General features: G+C 37.4%; 2 protein-coding genes across 2 annotated transcripts in view; one reads left to right on the top strand and one right to left on the bottom strand.

The window, feature by feature from the left end:
• The first annotated feature begins 421 nt into the window (after positions 1 to 421).
• Positions 422 to 9,111, top strand: cdadc1 (cytidine and dCMP deaminase domain containing 1). The gene is made up of 12 exons (XM_030151519.1): positions 422 to 657; positions 1,047 to 1,184; positions 2,380 to 2,480; positions 2,661 to 2,838; positions 3,671 to 3,971; positions 5,051 to 5,272; positions 5,370 to 5,479; positions 6,289 to 6,338; positions 6,736 to 6,905; positions 7,588 to 7,777; positions 8,694 to 8,742; positions 8,951 to 9,111. Exons 2-12 carry the CDS (start codon positions 1,085 to 1,087, stop codon positions 9,046 to 9,048), a joined length of 1,569 nt encoding a protein of 522 aa, XP_030007379.1. The 5' UTR covers positions 422 to 657; positions 1,047 to 1,084; the 3' UTR covers positions 9,049 to 9,111.
• Positions 9,112 to 11,046: 1,935 nt separating this feature from the next.
• cab39l (calcium binding protein 39-like) overlaps positions 11,047 to 21,376 on the bottom strand; it is a 28,225-nt gene continuing 17,895 nt past the window's right edge. The window contains exons 4-9 of the mRNA XM_030151529.1: positions 20,830 to 20,948; positions 20,576 to 20,744; positions 18,888 to 18,947; positions 17,047 to 17,112; positions 16,779 to 16,922; positions 11,047 to 13,942 (exon numbers count right to left, since the gene is read on the bottom strand). Of these exons, the coding sequence (XP_030007389.1) occupies positions 13,763 to 13,942; positions 16,779 to 16,922; positions 17,047 to 17,112; positions 18,888 to 18,947; positions 20,576 to 20,744; positions 20,830 to 20,948 (738 nt within the window). The 3' untranslated portion in view covers positions 11,047 to 13,762. The remainder of the gene's footprint in view (positions 13,943 to 16,778; positions 16,923 to 17,046; positions 17,113 to 18,887; positions 18,948 to 20,575; positions 20,745 to 20,829; positions 20,949 to 21,376) is intronic.

Below are 21,376 nucleotides of genomic sequence, written 5' to 3'. Positions count from 1 at the left end.
TTTTAATCTATTATAATATAGTTAGAATGATGATGTCGCTTTATGTAATAAACACTTTTTCTGTTTGAGTTATTTAACTTGCCTATGTAGCCAGTAAGTCATTATCGTGCTTTTTTTTAAATGCAATTTTATTAAACAGCAAGATAAATGAATAATTATAATGCTAATTAATAGCAGGAGATGAGAAGGTGACAGAAATCATGTATAAGCTCACAAAAATGTTTAATAAGGCACATAAACTGAGGGATATTAAAGCCTTATAGTAGGATGTCATGACTGAATTTGTTATTAAGATTTAAATCGATTATTAATGTGGTTCAGAATTAACTTGATAGTAGTGTAATACATTATTTTATAAAACAGATTCAGGATCAGTAGTATATTGTGGTAATAATGTTAATTTATTGAGTTTGTTTTTCACTGTAATACAAACGAATGAGTGCGCAACACATACGTAGCCCCGCCCACTTAAATCTGTCAGACGATATTTGCGGAAGTAACCCGGAAATAGTCAAGCTATCATTCGTTAGCATAAACCTTTTAGCACCTTCACCGGCAAAATGAACGCTCCTTTGAAATAAGAGACTCAACATAAATACTCCTACACAAGATATCGTCATTACCCGCCTCGAAAGAAGACCAAGCGTGAAAACATTTGTGTGTAATTTTAGTTTCATTTTTGTTTGCGTCGAAGTCTATCGCGTTATAAGCGTTAGCTAGCAAAACAAGCTAGCAGTATTTAAGTTGAATAAATGGCGGGCCTTTCCACCACGAATCGTATGCCATAACGTAACTTTTCTACCACAAATGTGAAGTGGCATAACAGTATATGTAGTAAATAACCCCACTGTGCACATAAGACCTGCATTTTCCTCTTTAAATGTATCCTTAATAGTTTTCTTTCTAGATTTGTTCGTCACTCGGGCTTTATTTTGAAAGTCTTCACCGGGTGTTGTGTATGCGTTTCTGTTCCGCTCCTTTTAACAAGGTTAATATAAATTCTGCCTGAACTGTTATCACCTTTTCAGTGTCTGTGCTTTGACTAGATACGCAGGATAAGGCATTTCTTGAGCCGGAAGACTGAATGGAAAACAGCAGGATCAGGAGCGAAGCCGAACCGGACCGGTCCAGGCCGAGTCGAGATACGAGGGACAGTTGCGTTCAGACAGACAGCAGAGCACAAGGTGAGAAAGAGAAGTTCTGACCTTTCAGACAGCTTTCCTTTAATAGAAAATGAATGGGAGATCACCAGATACTGCAACTGTAAAGTAACCGTTATTTAGACAATGATTTCTCAGTCCTACTCTGTCTACCTGTCAAATCATATGTACATGCCAACAGTTCCAGTATTATACATCATATAGGGATAGCTAACAGAACAGGTAGTTTTATTTGACTTTCTGACTATGAAGAAATTGCAGCATCTTCACAAAGATATTTAAATGTTTGTCAACCCTCAAACATATACAGTGGGGTGACAACTTAATGGAAAAAACCTGATGGCAGTGGTTATCTCCAGGGTGACAGTGTTCCCATCTATAGGGCATAAAGGGTCGTAGGATGGTGGCTTTATATGCTTTTAGTATTCTGTTGTTGGGATCCTAGAAATTAATTTGTTCCAGTATAGCTGTACATACATACCTTTTTTAATGTAAAACATGTTGACATGCATGACACAGCAAGCTGTTGCAAAAAAGTGCAGACTTCTTACAGGAAAGATATAGATTGTCATCCATAGGGCACTGAATGGCTTGATGACCATGAAGACTATGCAAATTATATGCTGTGACCTTGGCAGTCACGAGATTTCAATCCATTTGAATACCTATGTTAAATGGGAGAATGTGCTATCCCCCCAGTCAAGTTACAGAGTCCATGCCTTTAATATTAACCATTGCTTTAATTTGTGTGACATCTGTAAGATTATATCACCTCAATGATATAGAAGGTTTTACAGAACATTTCACATAGTGGGGCTATGAAGTGTTGTTTATTTATGGTGTCTTTATTGTTAAATTTATGTCTGCTTATGCAACCCTGTGCTTGATGCTTCTATACTTGTAGTGCAGCATTACAATCCTCTGTGGTTTATATCTGTTATGTTTGTTGTTGATCATGATTTTATTGAGACTTAAGCATGTGTTCTCTTGTTTAATGTCATGTTTTACTCTTGTTTTTGTTTTTTTTTTGATGATTTTGTTGCGTGAGAAAGAGTAACTGCTGCTTACTCTCTGAAGTCCTTCTCCTGTGCATGTACATCCAGTTTAGTGTTTGTTTCAAAAAGACCAGTTACATCTTTGAACACATATACTTTTGCAGTGAAGTAAGGACAGTGGAACTGTAAAGTCACTGGGTTTCCTCTCCTTTTCTTTTCACCAGGTCATGGCCCCAGGTTATCTAAGGTAAACCTGTTCACCTTACTGAGTTTGTGGATGGAGCTTTTCCCTCAGGAGCAACCTGAGGATGATGGTCAAAGCCAGGTTGGTGTAAAATACCTTTAAACTACATAGGATTATATTTAAAATGTAATAAAATACACTGCTGGGTATATGTAATATGGTTTGTTCACTGCATCTGTGTCCTTTCTCACCGCACTTGTAACACTGAAACTTAATATGTGTTAGGTAACGCATCATACTTTTATGTCTTTTTTGTGTCAGATCAATGGCGTGGGTCTGGTGGTGGTGCGGGACAGTAAGGTGGTGGGACTTCATTGTTCAGGTGCTGAACTCCACGCAGGACAGGCCGCCATCCTTCAGCACGGAGCCCGCTTGTCAGACTGCCAGCTGTACTTCTCAAGGAGACCCTGTGCTACCTGCCTTAAGATGATCATCAATGGTATGTGGAGAGAGAGGGAATACAGATAAATACACCAGAGGGAGTTTCCAGTTTTAAACAGTTGGTTCTTAAATACATTTGAACTTGTGAAACTGTTAATGCAGCCAGCTCAAGACATCTTGCATTAATATCTTTTAACATTACCTCATGTCTCACTATTTCCATCGAACACCTGCAGTAGCTACCTCATGTTTACACCCTCCTAAAAGTAACTGGTGTGTGTACTGACTTCTTAGATATCTCTAAGTGCCTAATACAGGGTTTGCACTGTCCTTAAAAAGTCTGGCCCATAAATAATTGATGCGATTATGAAATTAACATTACTTTTTAATAGGTTTCATGAATGTAAGATGTATTTCGGGGAGAAATTGCATTGATCATGCTGTAAAGACCTAGGAGAGCTGTTTGAATGGGCTGTTCAAGGGAGATGTCATATCAAACGTTAAGGGTCCTTTCTTGCTGCTACTTGACAGAAGTCTTTATCAGACAAACAAGAAAACATTGAAACAGATTTTAAATTGCAGTTATAATGGACTTCTGAATGCTTACTGGACTCTGGCCCTTCATCTGTTTACAGGGTTGTTCTGTTGTTATTTGTTTTGGTAAGCTGCCACTCTGTATTTTTCTGACTACAATGTTTGAGTTCATATCAGTTCAGTCACAGTCACAGCCACACCATCATAAATTGCGGCGTATTCAAATTAATTATCAGTTATTGAAGCGCTTTGTCAGTGAGATGAACTTTGGAACGGACCTGCACTTGGCTCTGCCTCTCTGGGCAAAGATTATCTAATATCTGGGTATAAACTAATGATTCTGTTCTCATCTCCAGCTGGCGTCAGTCAGATCTCCTTTTGGCCCGGGGACCCTGAGGTGAGCGTGTCGAGGTCAATGGCATCTACACAGAACCACTCCCAGTCCCATAATTCAGCTGACTGCATCACTGAGGCGGCGCTGGACGCCCTGGCAGCAGACAAGCTCAAGTCCAACAGCCGTGCTCATATCTGTGTGCCGCTGCAGCCACTGGCACCTGGCCTGGCACAGTTTGTGGAGGAGACGTCCAGAGAGTGTGATTTCATGGAAAGAGTGACAGATGATGATCCAGGGGTGGACAAAGATCAGCTCTTCAACAGGTAGTCTGTCTGCCAAGCTAAAGGCTGGATTTATACAGTTACTTCATAACTACTTAAACAGATAAGATAGGATAAGATATGATATGCTTTTATTAGTCCCATAAGGGGAAATTCCAGATTTACAGCAGCAAAGCACAGAGCAAAAGAAAGTGCAAAATCAAAATGGAGACAAATCAAAAAAAGCTATATTTACTATTTACAGCTGTGCACATTCTGATCATGCCACAGGTTGGATAGGGATGTGGTTTATTGCATTGTGTTTATTGCCCATAATTATTTGGAGCAGTTTCTGTTGTGGAGGCTGACAACTGCAGGAAGGAAAGACCCGCAATACCTCTCCTTAATACACTTCGAATGTAACATCCTGTCACTAATGGAGCTCCTGCACTACAACACACGCTGCTCTACAGTGAGTGTGTGTTGGAGGGGGTGGGAGTCTTTGATGGGGGTGGTGAGGTTTCTTGTTGAAGACCTGATTCTGTGTAGCATGTCAAAATATAGATCAGATAGTTTTAGACCTCTGCATCAACAACATAGTCATTACCACAAGTAATGTCGCAGGATTGAAGGACAGGGCTGCCTGTATGTGAAGGTGCAGTGTGTAAGATTTAGAGGAGATCTATCAGCAGAAGTAGAATATAATATCACTTACATTTGCATTATTGGACAATCACCTGAGACTAAGACTTGTTGTGTTTGTTAAATAAAGCCTTATTTTTGGACATTGCCAATGAAAGGATGTTGTATATACTAAGCACACAGGAAAAATACCACAGTATTGCCAGTAACCATTTAAGTATCATTCTTGTTTAAAACTTTCTTCTACTATTACTATGACTGCTGCAGATAAAAATACCTCAATACTGATCCTTTGGCTGATATCAATTCCTGACATGATACCATAAATGCAGAATGAGCGTGTGTCCCCATTCCATGTTTGTACCTTTTTTATATTAAAGTAAGGTGGCATGCACCTGCAGTATTCCCACTGTGAACATGCTGTGTAAAAAAAGGGTTGTATGTCAAAATGCAAAAGGTTTCCCTTTTTACATTTTTAAAATTAATCTCTCTGCTTTTAGAGAGCGAACAAGACACCTAAAGGATTTCTCCAGACACTTCCTGGTGGTTACGTCTCAGCAGCACCAGCACATTTTGACCCACATGGGCCTGGAGAACTTCTGTATAGAGCCCTACTTCTCCAGTCTGAGGTACAATATGAAGGAGCTGGTGCAGGTTCTGGCTGCAGTGGCTGCAGGGGTGCCGCCACAACAACAACAACAACACAACTATGGCTTCTACAGGTTAGAAACACTCACAGTTCTAAATTAGAGTATTTCAGATACGTTTACATTGTATCTGAGGACATATTCTATGGTTTGTGTTGTTTCTGTGACTCAGGGAGGGGTCATCACCAGTCAAATCCTTGACATCTCCTCAGCAAGAGGGACTCTCCCAGGAAGTGGCTCGTCATTGCATCATCCAGGCCAGACTACTGGCCTACAGAACAGGTTTGACTCTTCCCATGTGGTTTAGCAGTTGTCACAATAAGATGAAGTATTTTGTTTCAGGTGTGACCGTACAAATAGATTAACACAGATGACACATTCTTTAATTGACTATTGCTAAAGTTTTTCGACTGCATGGATAAGTGAGGAATATTTACAGAGCTGGATAGTAATAATGGATAAGATTTATATAGCACTTTTCTATGAATGCATACTCAAAGCGCGTACAGAGGATCCATTATTCATTCGCTCTCTGGTGGTGGTGAACTACATCTGTAGCCACAGTTGCCCTGGGGCAGACTGACGGAAGCGTGGCTGCCAATCCGCACCTACAGGCTCTCCGACCACCACCGAACATTCACACACCAGTGTGAATAGCAGCACTAGAGGCAAGGAGGGTGCAGTGTCTTGCCCAAGGACACAACAGCACATGGGCAGAGCGGGATTCGAACCGCCAACCCTTCTGTTATTGGACAACTCGCTCTACCACCTGAGCCATGGCTCAGTAATAAGGGATGATATTGATTGGTTGAGAAGAGCCAACAAACATTTGTGGCCTCAAATTATTAAGAAAAGTAAAAATCCACAAATTAAAAAAGCTTAAATTATTAGTATTGGTGAGTCGACTAAAGATGACTAAATTCTGTGTTGAACTATCAACCTAAATGACATCCAAGCACCTAAAATGTTTGAGCCAAAGCATGTTTGTAGGATTTTATCCTGATTCTGAGGTTTAAAAGTCACAAATATTCCTAGTAGCATTCCTTTCAGAAGTTCATGTGTTTTTCACAAATATGTCACTCTCATTCCAGAGGACCCCAAAGTGGGTGTGGGTACAGTCATTTGGGCCAAAGGACAGTCGGTGAGCTCACTTTCTCTTGTCATTACTTTGATTTTAAGTATTTTATCTTCAGTGTAATGTGACGTCATTTCTCTGTGGTTGTGATGAACTTTCTCCAAGTAGTTTGCAGAGCAGCAAAGTGAGGAAAATGCAAAAGTATATCACCTACGTACCATAGACCTCAGACACAGTATTTATATATCATAGTCTGAGGTCTCTTAATGTTTCCTTGTCTTTAAACAAGCCACATGCTTGACTACAACACTATATGTGTATGAACTAAGCTACAATGCATAAATCTTTCAAGGTAAATACACCTAAATATTTTTTTCCTCAGAATGAATTAGAATACTTTGAAATAAATGTAACTGTCAATGTAGCAATACCAATCTACAGGTCTACATATGTGTTGTCCCAGGCTGGCTCTGTTCAGACGGGGGGTCTGTACCTGATCGGCTGCGGTTACAACGCTTACCCAGCAGGCTCACAGTACGCAGAGTACCCACAGATGGACAACAAGCAGGAGGACAGGCAGAGACGCAAATACAGATACATCGTCCACGCCGAGCAGAACGCCCTCACTTTCAGGTCTTTCATTTTTCATTATAATGTCTAAACACGTTTGGTTTTGACTCAGTTTGATCTCATTCAGGCCTTAAGAACCAATAATTACAACAATTGTTAAGATATTAGGTTATGCAATCCCTAAAACATGTTTGGTGATGTATTTCGGTTATATTATTGGTAATAATGTAATTAAAAATGATATATATTTGTTTAAAATACTATTAGTAGCCTGTAAAAAGCCTATTACCAATAAATGGTGCAGATTGGAACCACGTACAACTAACGACTGGCTACAAATTGTGAATGGAATATTTGAGATGGAGATTCTGACTCGTAGATTGAGGACTCAAGAAGAACAATGTCATAATAAATTGGAGAAATGGACAATTTTTATTTCAATGTCACAATACTAAAACCAGTTTTAAGTCTTAAAGGTTTTTTATGGTCAATGTATCCCAAATGTCCCTTATGTTTGCATTGTACCGAATTCAAACAATAAAAATAAAGTAAAAAAAAAAAAAGGAATCAGTAATCACGAAGGCAGTAACTTTATTGTAACACTTGCACTCATACTTAGTGTCATACAACTGCTTCATTTCTATAATAGCACTTTACACAATGTTCATGATTTACTATCAGTGCATTTAGTTTTTCCTTAACATTAGATTTCAGTGTTTGACATTTTTCTCTTGATACTTTTCAGGACTCGAGACATCAAATGGGACGAGCCGACCATGCTGTTTGTAACTAAATGCCCATGTGACGAGTGCATCCCTCTGATCAAAGCAGCCGGCATCACACACATCTACACCACAGACCAGGACCGGGACAAGGACAAGGGAGACATTTCCTACCTGCAATTTGGCAGCCTGAAGGGAGTCAGCAAGTTCGTAGTGAGTACAGAGCTCATCTATTAAACCACCTCCAACTCAGCGGCAGGAGTGGAATGTAACAAGTGAATATTTCCATTTTCTCCTACTTTATATGTTTACACCGCTACATCTCAGTGGCAAATATTGTCTTTTTTTACTCAACTACTAATAGTCTGACAGCTTTACTTATTTTTATCATTGGAGTCCCCTTCTGGTCCATTGAAAATGTTTTATCTCCTTTTGTTGATTTTTAATGTTTGATAAGCTGAAGGATTAAATGTTCCTTTATGGACTGAGATAATTCTTGTCAGTCTTAACCAGACTTTACCCTCAAAGACCAAAACATCCACCAATGACCAAAAGCATCGACTGATCTAAAATCTTTAATATCTTCGGAGCCATTAATCCAGTCCTGGGTATTGTTTGGCCCACAGGCCACATGCGGCCCAATTGCTGGCCCGCATGAGGTCATTGGCAAATTAAGTCAAATATATATCATCGTAATAGATACAACCAATACATCGGCACTGCTTTTATTTTGGAGGATCTGCTGAATTAACATTTTTTCACACGTCCTTTCCGTACGTAGCATAAGGCTCATGCACTGATTGGTTTGTTGGTCAGTTTCAGCCTATGAACATATCAGCTAGTGCCAAAACCAGAAGTAAAGTGACTGACTCGCATTTAAAGGGCCAGTGCTCAAAACGACCTTTCTGGCGTCATTCGTCAGTAACATTGTTGAAGACGGGCCTGTGGTGTTTAATCAGTGAGGAATTCAGACCCAAGCATAACATTTACAGTTAAGGTAGACCACAGGGAAATGTTTTAAAACATATAATTCCATTTAAAAAAGCAAAATCTCACTCCTTTAACACTACAGCTAGTTGACAGAAAACAGGTGCAGGTGAAAGTTTCTGATATGTTTCTGTGTTCACAGTGGCAGAGGAGCCCTTCAGTGTCCTCACCGTCCTCTCCTTACCTCGCCAGTGAGTTCCAGCTCTTGTTTTTCAGATTTTTTTTTTTCTTTTTTTTTCATAATTCCAGTTTTTAACATGTTTGATGATTTGAAATCTGTGTACAAGCTCTCAACTTTAATCCTTTAGAGATGTTGGTCATTTTACGTAGACTGTAAAAGAGCAGCTGCTGTCTGACCTCATGTTTTAATAGTATTGTTTTTTTTTTTGTTTGTTTTAGATGGTTATGGCAGGAAACACAGTAGACAGACTGAGCAAGAGAGCCACTGCAGTAAGAAGCTCTGCAACAGATCCCATGACTCACCTCCTGTCAGCTGAAAGACACACACGGGTGAATAGACTGATGGATGGACTTACCAAAAAAACACTCAAAAAAACACAGAATCCTGTTCTTTACGTTCACTCCTGTGTCAGAGATTTGATATTTTACAATTACATCAGTGCCGCCAAAGCTGTGACAAAGTTGGTGTTCTTCCCTACAGATCAAATCTGTGCCACACTGTTCTTTCTCTGTTAACATTTTTCAATTTCTGGTTTATTTGATAGTGACAGTAGGGAGAGACAGGAAAGGCAGGGAACGGAGAGGCAGTATATGAATCCAGGTTGCTGCTTACTAAAGACTGTTCCAGGTGAGCTACAAGCTAATGTAAGTTACTTATTTACTCTAGAGCACTGCACTGGGATCAGTTTGGTGAATCCCTTTTTGACCGTTAAAGAAAATGTTAAGACACATCAGTCTTTATTAGGGATGCACCGATACCAGTATCAGGTATCTGGTATTGGGTCCGATACTCAGTGTGTGTACTTGTACTTGTACTCGTACTCGTAAAAGTACTCCGATACAACTGCATTCTGGAAGAAAGTGGTATCGGTGCATCCCTAGTCTTTATAGGACATGGGTTAATTTAATGTTTCTTGGATGTAATGCTGCATGTTAATACTTGAATTTATCAGTTAATTTCCAGATTACTCTATTATCAAAATTTCTACCTAAATGCTATATTTGAGCAACCAGGCACATTGTTACTGATAGGTGTGTTGAGTTTTATTGATGTGTGTTTTTAAAAAAAGACAAAAAGTTGTGAAGTGTAATAACCTCTAAGGAAAACCACTGACAGACGGATGTTGAAGAATAGAAATACCAGAGAAAAATTATATATTCTATATTATAAGTAAAACTACAATGTGGATGTGTTATTTTATTTTTATATTATTAGTAAATATTGACTGGTGTCAGGTGTCTGTATGTATGTAGGAGGGGTGGGAAAGACTTGAACAAGGTGCAAATACATTGGTATGGTTTTTTTTAACATCCAGGAATTTTACAGTTGAGCTGGAGTGTTTCTGTACAAAACTCTGGCAGAAAACACGGTACATCATACATCTGTCTGCGGGTACAGCTACACACTTGACTGTAACAGAACCTTCAGCATGGTTTGTAATTCAGGCAAAATAGATAATGATTTACAGACAACAACAAGGCTGTAGCTGTGAAGCCACTAGGATATAATGTGGACACTCTAAACCAGGAGTGTCAAACTCATTTTAGTTCAGGGGCCACATTAAGCCAAATTTGATTTGAAGTGGGCCAGACCAGTGAAATAGTAACATAATAATATATAAATAATGTCAACTCCAAACTTTCCTCTATGTTTTAGAGTGAAAAAAGTAAAATTATGTGATGAAAATGTTTACATCTACCAACTACCCTTTAAAACAATGTAAATAACATTAACAAATGGAAATTTCTTAAGAAAACAAAGTGCAATTTTAACGTTGTCTCAGTTCATCATTTGTACATGTAAATTACAACTTGCAGATCAGAGTGGATCAACAAATACACACGACATTTAATAACGGGCAGAATACTGGTAAACTTGCACTTCAGACATTTCAAAAAGTTCATATTTGTTCAGGTTATTCACGTTTTTGTGAAATGATAGTTTGTTTTAGTGTAAATACAGTAAAATGACATGAAAATGTTTATATTTACAAAGTGAAAAATTTGGAGTTGTGAATATTTCTAGGTTATTATATGATAGTATTTTACTAATCTGACCCACTTGAGATTAAATTGGTCTGTATGTGGAACCTGACCAAAAACAATATCTTCAGTGTAATTTTTACATTTAACAAATTCATCCTCGGGGCCAGACTGGATCCTTTTGGGGGGTGGATTTAGCCCCCAGACCACATGTTTGAGACCTCTGCACTAAAACGTTGTATGAAGGAAAAAGTGGTGGAAAAAACGGATTCATCATCATCATTGTACACAACCTGCCAATAAACACAAAACAACAGCTCAGACACAACATATGCATTCCCATCCTTTTATTTGTTGCAAATGTGGTACAATAGCATCAGTGTGGCTGCTGAGAGGAAAACATGGCGCTGGAACCTGTGTCTCATTGTTCAATTTGAAAATCAGGCAAAAAACAAAAGAATCGAATGCATTTGGCTCAAGTCTAATGTAAAGCTGGTTGATCTTCTCATTTTTATGTCATGTAGGTGCAACACTGTCACAGTTTTAACCCAAAATATCAGAAAAGGGAAAATTATTTTTTTTCCTTTTAGCCCAACAATGTAAGGAAGAACAAGCAAGTTAAAGATTAACAGCTAAAAAATGTCATTATCTTAATTTTATTTCATCTTAAATTCAGAATTATTACTTAACTGTGAATTTACAATTAGTTTCACCCTATTGTACCTCACAACCACCTTTCAATTTCACTTTGATTGGACATGTGACTGCTAACCACAAGTCTGCTGTTTACTGTACAAAGTTAGAGGTTAATTATTACTGTATTAATAATAATGATCATTAAAAAAACCTCAGTTACTAAAAGAAACACATCAAATATTCATTGGGAGCTAAATTCAGAGCTTTGTAGAATGGAGAACCAGCATGTTTGTTTCGATGTGTTTTCACAGTTTGGTTTTACATCTAATCTGGGTACAAATGGACGAAAGATTTGAACATTTGGCCGATGAGCTCATAACTATTATTATTATTATTATTATTATTATTATTATTTATTCACATCCTAAATGAAGGCTGTTTTAGCAGGAAGGTCCGCGAGAAACTGTACACAATGGCAAAAAAAAATAGTGTAAAAACTTAAACACGTAACTCAAATATAGTGAGTTAAGAGGTTCACTGCTTAATCACAACAAATATGTTCTTCCAAGAGCATATTTTCATGAAGATAATAATTAAGCTCCCCCTAGAAAGATACAAAAGAATCACGAAAAAGATGAAGGGAAACCACACCAAACCAAAAAGGCACCTCTGAATCTCCTGTTCCCCACTCAGAAAAAAACACCAACTAACAAAAGCCGCTACAGTACAGAAAGAAAAGGAGTGAAACGTAAACACAAACAGCCGCCAAGTGCCTCCTGTTCGTGTTCAGTGTTCTCACTCATGGCACTCACTTCAGATAAAAAGCTTTACATGATGAGAAAGAAACTATATATATATATATGTATAAAAAACATCAAGCAGTATGGAAAAAAACAGTGATCGGTTTAAGAGTAACAAAAAAAAAACACATCTGAATCATCATTATTTTTAAATTTATACAGAAAGTGCTATCAGCCACCAGCAAAGAGAACCAGTGATCAAAATGATTGGTGTTTATAACTGGAAAGGCCCTTCATTTTAAAGATAAAATTGTTAAAACTACAGAACTTTAATCGACAGTGGTGCACTTAAACACTTTTATTCTCAGTCTCACTAAAGCTTATTTATTAGAATTGAGGGAGTTTACTGCAAAATGTATCAGCTTATGTAGAACAATGCATTTGGATCTAAAATCTTGACTTTTTTTTGTCTATTTGACATTTTTCAGACATTATTATCCATCTTAATTAACTTTGGGCTCATTATGGGATGGCACAGCAGTCGTTTAATCTGAGGCTCAATCAGTAAACAGGACATTTAATGAAAAAAATACAATAACTGCTGCAATAATTATGTTTTTGAGTCTGTTATAGCGCTGAGTCAGTTTAGCATTTGGCTTTAAAGATCAAAACACAGCTGAAAGGCAGATCAGTTTAGCATAAAACAGATTAATTGATCCATCGGAAATAAATAGGGGAAGAAATATTTCAAAGAGCTAAAATGTTGCAGGTTGTAGCTTCGTAAAATGTAAAAATCGGACCTCTTCTTTGTCATATCTAAAATCTTCTTTTCTTCCTTCTGACATTGTACAGATTTAACTGTGAAAACAACGTCCAGATTAATGTATAGTAAGAACAGTTCTGAAAAAGTGTGAAGCTTCTCTCATTCTTCTCACATTATTAGCTGCATTGCTCTCATGAAATTGTAAATTTACAGCATAACTTGTCATTGTTATTATTTTGGCATCTCTGGATTTTTTGTTTCTTTGTGGCTTTTTTGGCAATACGATAAGAAGTGGACGTTTGGCTGCTGGAAATAACCATCGTCATTTGATTGACTGAGCTTTAAGTAGTGACTGAGAAAGTGTTTTTTGAACTTTAGGTGACTTCATTTGAACATAAACTTTGCCTGATGCCAACCAGACATTTAGATTAAAAAGAAATCTTCATTGTTCTTTTTTGATTTGCAGCTACTTCATTTTAACACTTTGAAATTAAGTTATGTGCAGAAATAAACATGGCCATGTGTTTTGTTTGTTTTTTTGTTTTTGTTTTCTTGGTTTTTTTTGTTTTTTTGTTTTGTTTTTTTTTCAGCATTTTGGCCGAAGCTTTTTAATTGCTGGTTCTCTCAACAGAGCAAATGAGCTGCCTCCAACGCTGAGAGTTGTGGCGCTACATGCTACAAATGGAGAAAAAAAAATCATGGAGAAAAAAAATTACAAAAAAAAAAAAAATCAGTGATTGAGAACTACTCTTGCACAAGTTTTAATGAACCAACAAAGAGAAAAAAAAAAGACAAATAACGTCTTGAAGATTTTTTTCTTTTTAAATAGAATAACCATTATTGTTAATGTGTTTTTTTTCTATGTCTTCCTATCAATAAAAAGTTAGGGTTGAGGGGAGGGAACCTTCTCTATGAGGCTGGTTTCTTCAGATCCTTGATTTGTTTGATTAGGTAGGTCTTCTCGTCGTTGAATTGCTCGTCATCTGTACGATCCTTCTGGAAGTTGCTCAGGAAGTCGATTAGTTTGGTCTGGTTCTTGAGCAGGATGTCGATGATGGGCTGCGTCTTGTTGGGGTTCGCTACAAACACCTAAGAACACAAGTGACGAGAAACACACAACCGAATAACACAAGCTGTCAATTTACATTTTAAATGAAGAGATAACATGATTTTTCTTTCTAATAAATATGACATGGGATAGACCTTATTTTATATGTCTGTGCAAGAAGATACTAGCTAGTTTTTCTCCTTTTACAATAAAAGAATCACACAGGTGAAGGCAAATGTCACTATTGTCAAACCAAAACAGTCAGAGATTAATAGACAAATAGAAAAAATTAAGAGGTAGGAGAAGAAACTGAGACTATGACTGTTACGATGTAGTAGTTTATTATTATTATTATTATTATTATTATTATTATAACCTTTATTTAACCAGGAAAAAAGGTCACTGAGATAAAAAATCTCCTTATCAAGAATGCCCTGGCCAAGACAGTAGCAGCAGAAGTTACACAAAATAGAAATCACAGTCATACTCCCACACTAAAAATATACATAAAACACAATGACAGTCAGTTCTAAAACCACAATAAAACACAGCTACACAACGTGTAACAACAATGTTCCTTAAAAACATCTCAAAGCAGAACCCAATTCAGTTAGAAAAACATCTACATACAGATTCATCCTTTTCCCATTCATTTAAAATGACTTTGAATGTATTTAAAGGAGAATGAATGTATTTTGTAGTTAGGTTTCCTGTCTCTAGTTATCATAAAGGGGAAAATTTGGTATCCTTCACCTATTTAGACCAGAGGTGTAAAACTCATTTTAGTTGGGGGGCCACATTAAGCCAAATTTGATCTGAAGTGGGCCAGACCAGTGAAATAATAATATGATAATATATAAATAATGTGAACTCCAAACTTTTCTCTACGCTTTAGAGTGAAAAAAGTAAAATTCTGTGCTGAAAATGTTTACATCTACCAACTATCCTTTAAAACAATGTAAATAACATGAACAAACTGAAAATTCTTAAGAAAACTAAGTGCAGTTTTAACAATATTCTGTCTCAGTTTATCATTTACACATGTAAATTACAACTTACAGATCACAGTGGATCAACAAATACACAAAACATTCAATAACAGGCAGAATATTGGTAAACTTGCATTTCAGACATTTCCAAATGTTCATATTTGTTTAGGTTATTCACATTTTTGTGAAATGATAATTTGTTTTTGTGTAAATACTGTAAAATGACATGAAAATGTTCACATTTACAAAGAAAATTTTTGGAGTTGTGAATATTTATAGGTTATTATGATAGTATTTTACTGATCCAATCAACTTGAGATTAAGGGTGTATTCACACCTGCCTTGTCTGGTCCAGAGTTCGTTTGCTCCCTTGGTTCGGACCTTTTGGGCTGGTGTGAATAAAAACCACCGAACTCTGTTCCGGACCAAACAAGCGAACCGAGACCCAGTTGAAGAGGTGGTCTCGGTGCGGTTCCATACGAACCCTGGTGCGGTTCGTTTGAGGTGTGAAGGCAGACCGGACCCGATCCGACACAGTTGGGTTTTTTGTACCTAACGAGCTCCTGTCGTGCGTCGAGCATTATGGACAACAGAGTTTTACCAGAGAAGCGCTCAGAGTGAGGATAGGCTACGGAGCTGAAAATGAACCCTGGTCAAACTTGGAGCTTGGAAGGGACACGCTGCCTTTTGGACATCTGGGCAGATGTGCATATAACACAGCTGCTAGAAAGGACAGAAAAACTCCGACGTTTTCAGCTTGTTCAGCGTGAGAATGATTAGGATGACGGTTAGATTTGTCTGTTGTGCTTGAAATAAAAAATAATAAACGACTTCATCATCCCCAGCAAACTTTACCTGCGTTAAGGAATTCTGTCCCTGGCTAAACTCAACGGTGATATAGGATAGATACACATAGGTAAGCAGTACGGAGCACTAATGCTTTTGGAGAACAGTCTTTTCACATACTAGCAGAATTCACACTTCAGACCTGTTCTGTCTTGCGTGAATCAGACCAACAGTCACAACATGATATGCACACATGAGCGCTGTCCTCCATAGCTGTCTTGCCCTGTGTCTTCGTCACTGAGAAATGAATTCTACAATACTGTAAACCTGACGTTGCATCAAACGCTCTTGCTGCTCAAACACTTGTGCAAACGTCTGCATCTGTAAAAACCGCTATGACGATAACAAAAACAGCAGCAAAATGTCCATGATTCTGTCCTTTCACTTTGGACTGAGCGCTTTAATGGACTCTGCTCATTTCTGTCCAATGGATGAACGACCTCAGCACACGTGGTTTTGTTTACAGATTTTGGTCCACTTACAAAAATGTACAGTGTGAATACGAACCGCACCAAATTTTAAAAAAAAATTTGGTCCGGACCAAAGCAAGTGAACTATCGGACTTTCCTGGTGTGAATACACCCTAAATTGGTCTGCATGTGGAACCTGAACTAAAATGATTAATATATTCAGTGTAATTTTTGCATTTAACAAATTCATCCCAGGGGCCAGACTGGACCCTTTGGGGGCGGATTTGGCTCCCAGGCCGCATGTTTGAGACGTCTGCTTTAGATGAAGTAAAAAATTTGAGAGTTGACATTAAGATGATTATCGTGTGCATTACTTTAGTTATTAATGCTAGGAGGTTTAGTAAAGGTAAATAAATAACAAATCTCAAATATTAATAGTACAGTGGTAAATAAGTTTGAAACAATGTAAACATGGAGTAGATGTTGGTGCTAGTCTTTAACTCAGGCTGGAAAACTGAATGACAGTATTAGATTTGGTATATTGGCTTGGATTTGCCATGTGTGACAGCTCAGAGTTCACACAGCATCACAGAGATCACTAACGTCTGTTGTCCCATAGTGAAATGTGTTACCTTGAAGACGTGGAAGGCCTCAAACTGAATGTTGGGACTCTTGTCTCTGAGCAGATTCATCATCAGCTTGAGGTTTTCAGGTTTGCTGATGTAGCGTGTCATCACCGTGAAGTTATGTCTGTCCAACAAGAGCTCACCCAGGAGCTGAAATGACAGGAGATTTGGGTGGGTTTTGGATGTTTGAGCAGGTGAACGTTCTGACCACAAGGTGGAACTCTAGCAAAGGCAGGAGAGGAATGAACATCTAAAGGAGTATGTGAAGGCCAACCTTTAGAGACTGCCTCTTGGTGACGTAGTTCTCAGAGTGAAGCAGCTTCTCATAGTCTGCAAACACCTGCAATAATATAAAGAAATGCAGTTTATTACATACACTATTAATGATTTATATATCAATGCTTGTCATGAGATGTGACCTGGTGTTTTTGCTTGCAGTTTAATCATTTTTGCTGTTTTTATTTTTTCAGATTTATCCCACAGGAAAAATAAAACTCAAACAGATACCAACTAAATAAAAAACTTATTTATTTTATCAATATTAGACTGCATTCTAGTGTTACTATTTTTATTTCCCTTAGCAAACACAATTTTATCATTTATATTTATGATATTATTTTATTAATTATTATTATTATTATTTAATTTTATATTGATTTCATGTCATTTTAGTTATCACATCAGTCTTATTATAATGCAATTTTTATGTAAAGTTGAGTTATCGCTGAGTTATAATTTCATTATTGGTAATGATGTTCTGCATTATGTAGGATCTTAAAGTATACAAAATAACAAATTATTAGTTTATATTTTTTTATATTAGTTTCAGTTTATTTCATATATGCAACAAAATAAAGTTATCCTACTTTAGTCCTAAAAAATAAAACAGATTGGAAGAAAACATGAAAAACTTATACATATACATGAAAACAAAATATGACTTCATTCACATATTCGAAAAAAGACTGGGAGGAAGTATATCTTATTTGATCCCACCCCTTCTCCGCACAACAGTCTATCTTTTAGCTTCTTATCAGCATAATGTATGAAAAATCTATTCCCTTGGATCTTTTATAAATTACAATAAAATAAACATTAAAAATGCATTTTGACAAATTCACTATAAGGAACTTAAGTGACTGAAATAAAGCTGACCCCCCGAGACCCAGAAAAATAAAGCTTTTGAGTTTTTTAGGGGACAAAAATGCATTGCTTGGTCTCCAAAGGTTAAAGTAAAAAAACTTTAATAAGTAAAGATTGTTAACATTTTAAATATGTATTAATGACTGACATTTTTTTAACAGTGCAAATATTGTTCCTTTTTATTTTAGGAGCATGTACTTCCTTGTTATGTGGGGTTAATGTATTACATCATCTGTTGATAAGTGTTGTACTGGTGGAACTCATTACATCCTTAAATGCATCACACTGTTGTCACGGAACCATAGCTAATGTTGTTCAGTTTGAGTTGAGCTTTTTCCTGTCTTGCGACCAAAACGTGCTGGTGTGACCTCGTATACACTCTTGAGAGTTCAGGAGATTTCTTTTCTGCTTCCCATGATGCAGCCAGAGGCCAAACCTAGCTTACGTTGAGTCCACTGAGCCCATGGCAGCGTCTGACAGGCTTCACAGTGACATACAGACATCTGTCAACATCCACCATGCGGATAAAAAGGCAGTTCTGTGTGTTTCTTCAGCCTGAGACCCCTGGGGGCCCAGTCTATGAAAGGGGCCCCTCTGCCTGGGGAGGCATAGAGCAGAGCCTTGTATCTGGGGGAGTTGTGACACTCGTTGAGATTCAGTTTAGAGTTCCTGGAACGTTTTCGTTTTATTTCTGACTTCTTACTTATCTGTGCTCTCATTGGGCTGCATGGCCTCTGTGTCCACAGCGTGTTGAGTAACACTGACCTTTTTCTAGACACATGACTGGGCCATTGAGCACCACAGCCGCTGATATCTGATCTGTTTTGTGTGTTTCCTCTCTTGGGGTGTTCTTGGTCAAGCAGTCATTGCCTGTGTTTATGCTTATACTTGTAAATAGTGCTCAATGGCTGATGCTGTGTGACCCAAGTGGGTGGTGTTGCAGTATGTGTTAAAATAATCCAGAGTACTCACAGCATCGTAGTTCTGTTCGAGGTATTCAGCCACAAGCACTTTGTGTCTTGTGAGGAGATCCTGTGGAGACAGAGAGAAAAAAACTTTTAATCGATATGAAAACCAGTGACCACATTTTATGGAGTTGTAAAGCAGATATGATTTAAAAAAAGAAAAGACATTGCTCAGGGTTCCCGTGCATCCTGGAAAACCTGGAAAATTATCGACCAATTTTCCAGTCATGGAAAATGAGAAAAAAAGGTCAAATGTCCTGGAAACGGTTAAATTATCCTGGAAAATTATTTATCCTCCCCCTGCCTTGTGACCTTGTGTGCCTAAACTGAGATGAAACAAAGGAAATTTTTTTTCAGTGATTTACTGAAAATATACAAATGTTTTTAGAGGAAGTGCAGGAGAGAAAGTAAGAGAAAAGAGAAAGTTGAGTTGGGAATTGTCCAATTGAACATTGTAACTACAGTTTGTCAGGCTAATGAAGTGTTACACTGTCATCTGTGGACGTGTTTACATTATTCTATGATACATTTGTCAGAATTATTTTTCATAGATAAATTATAGCCATAGATGTACATCAAATGTCTGAGTAATGAACATAAACCATCTGGGTAAATGCAAGTTACAACTGTAGAAAAGAACACTTCCAAAGAATGAGGGGAACATGGGAACGTATTAGTGTATGACATGATAACTTGTCTCTGTAACGGCTGGAAAAGTCCTGGAAAATAATTTCAGGAAAAGAGTGGGAACCCTGATTACTGTCTTACTACAAGTTCTTCATAACCTCCAAGACAAAACAATGCATCATACATGTACGTATACTGGTCTCCAAACTCACTGCAGTTCAATAATGTGATATAGATGAAGAATTTTGACAGTAGCTGATGATGATTGCACCATACAGTATATCATCTAAGCACTGTCAGCCATAGTTGCATAACAGGATGTGCAATGTCACATATGGCAAATTAACTATGACATGTGACATTCTGACTTCTTAATGGCAAAAGAAATATTCCATGATTCTCATTTTCTGATGACCAGGGTTTCTGCGGGGTCTTAAAAGTCTTGAATTTACAAATCTACATTTAATACCTTTAAAAAAAGTCTTTAAAATGTATTAAATTTGAAATGGTAGGTCTTAAGTTATGCTGCCATAAACATACTCGCTGTATTGTGTTTAAATGAGTCTAGGAAATGGGTCACTGGCAATCTATAAACCCAATTTTGTATGAATTCAACCAATAGTTTTGCTGCTAGTGTTAAAGAAACAAACAAACCAAACCAAAAACAATACCCCTTGCCACCGCTCTGGGGGACAGGGTAACAAATGGAGTTAAAAGATGTAGTCACAAATCGTATTCAACTCTGTTTATTGGTTAAATATTTCAAAAACAGGCCAATGTGAAGACTGACCAAAAGAACAATTTTATGACAAAAAAAACAAAAATGGACTTGTGAGGTTTCTGCCCTTGCTCAGACAAAACACTCCATGTGTAATGTGTAATAAAAAATGGCCCATTAGAAGCATAAATTACAATATTTTTACAGAAAAGCACAGTTTGAAGTCTAAAAGTGAAGCATAAATTACATATTTATGGTGATTTACTATTCAAGGCTGTTTATTATATGGGAAAATAAGAACAGACAAACTCAAGTTTTCTATACTTCTGCAACACAAAGGCTTGAAATACCTTAAAGGTGGCAAAGGCGTCAGAGGCAATGTCGAAGGTGGACATCTCCACATAGTTGAAGAAGTTGTGGAAATGCTCCGAGTGGAGGACGATCTTAGCGAGTGGCTCATGACGGATGCACTCCCTCAGCATGATCCCACAATTCAACGCTACCTGAGGCATCTCGTACCTTCAAACACAGGAAGAGCATTCGTCTCATCATTCCAAAAGTCACTGAACTGTGCTGCACATGTCACTTAGTGGATGAGTCTCACCCTTTCAGCAGTATAAAGAGGACCTCTTGGTGGGAGCAGAAATACTCCACAGTGGGGCTCCTCGTCCCGATCTGCCTCCTGAGGATGTTGTTAAAGATCTGACACACATCCTTCTTCCCCTGGAAACACACAAATATCCTTATCGTCATACAACAATCAAGAAAAGCTGCTGTTTGTCCACAATCTCCAGGCCTGTGGGACTCTACTAGAATACAGATACAGGACTTAAAGGTAAAAAAAAAAAATGTATTATTGATCAACCTGAGGCTAAAAAGTGTTGGATCTGACGTTTTTCATTTGTACAACACACTCAATTTTACTCAATAATATATCAAAAATATGTCAATAAAACTTAATCACCTAAAGAGTAACTTTTCAGTAAAATATAAGGACTTATTTTTAGACAATAGATCTTGAAAATCTTATTTCAAGAAATCATACCAAGATAATTTTCACTTGTTCCATTGATAGATTTTGTTGCTTATTTCAAGATTTTTTTGCTTAATTGGCAGTGGTTTGCCAGTGTTTCCAGATCTATTATCTAAAA

Source organism: Sphaeramia orbicularis, chromosome 2 (assembly GCF_902148855.1).
Source record: "Sphaeramia orbicularis chromosome 2, fSphaOr1.1, whole genome shotgun sequence".
Taxonomy (NCBI): Eukaryota; Metazoa; Chordata; class Actinopteri; order Kurtiformes; family Apogonidae; genus Sphaeramia; species Sphaeramia orbicularis.
Note: the sequence above shows the minus strand (reverse complement) of the source record. Positions and strands in the feature narration are given on the sequence as shown.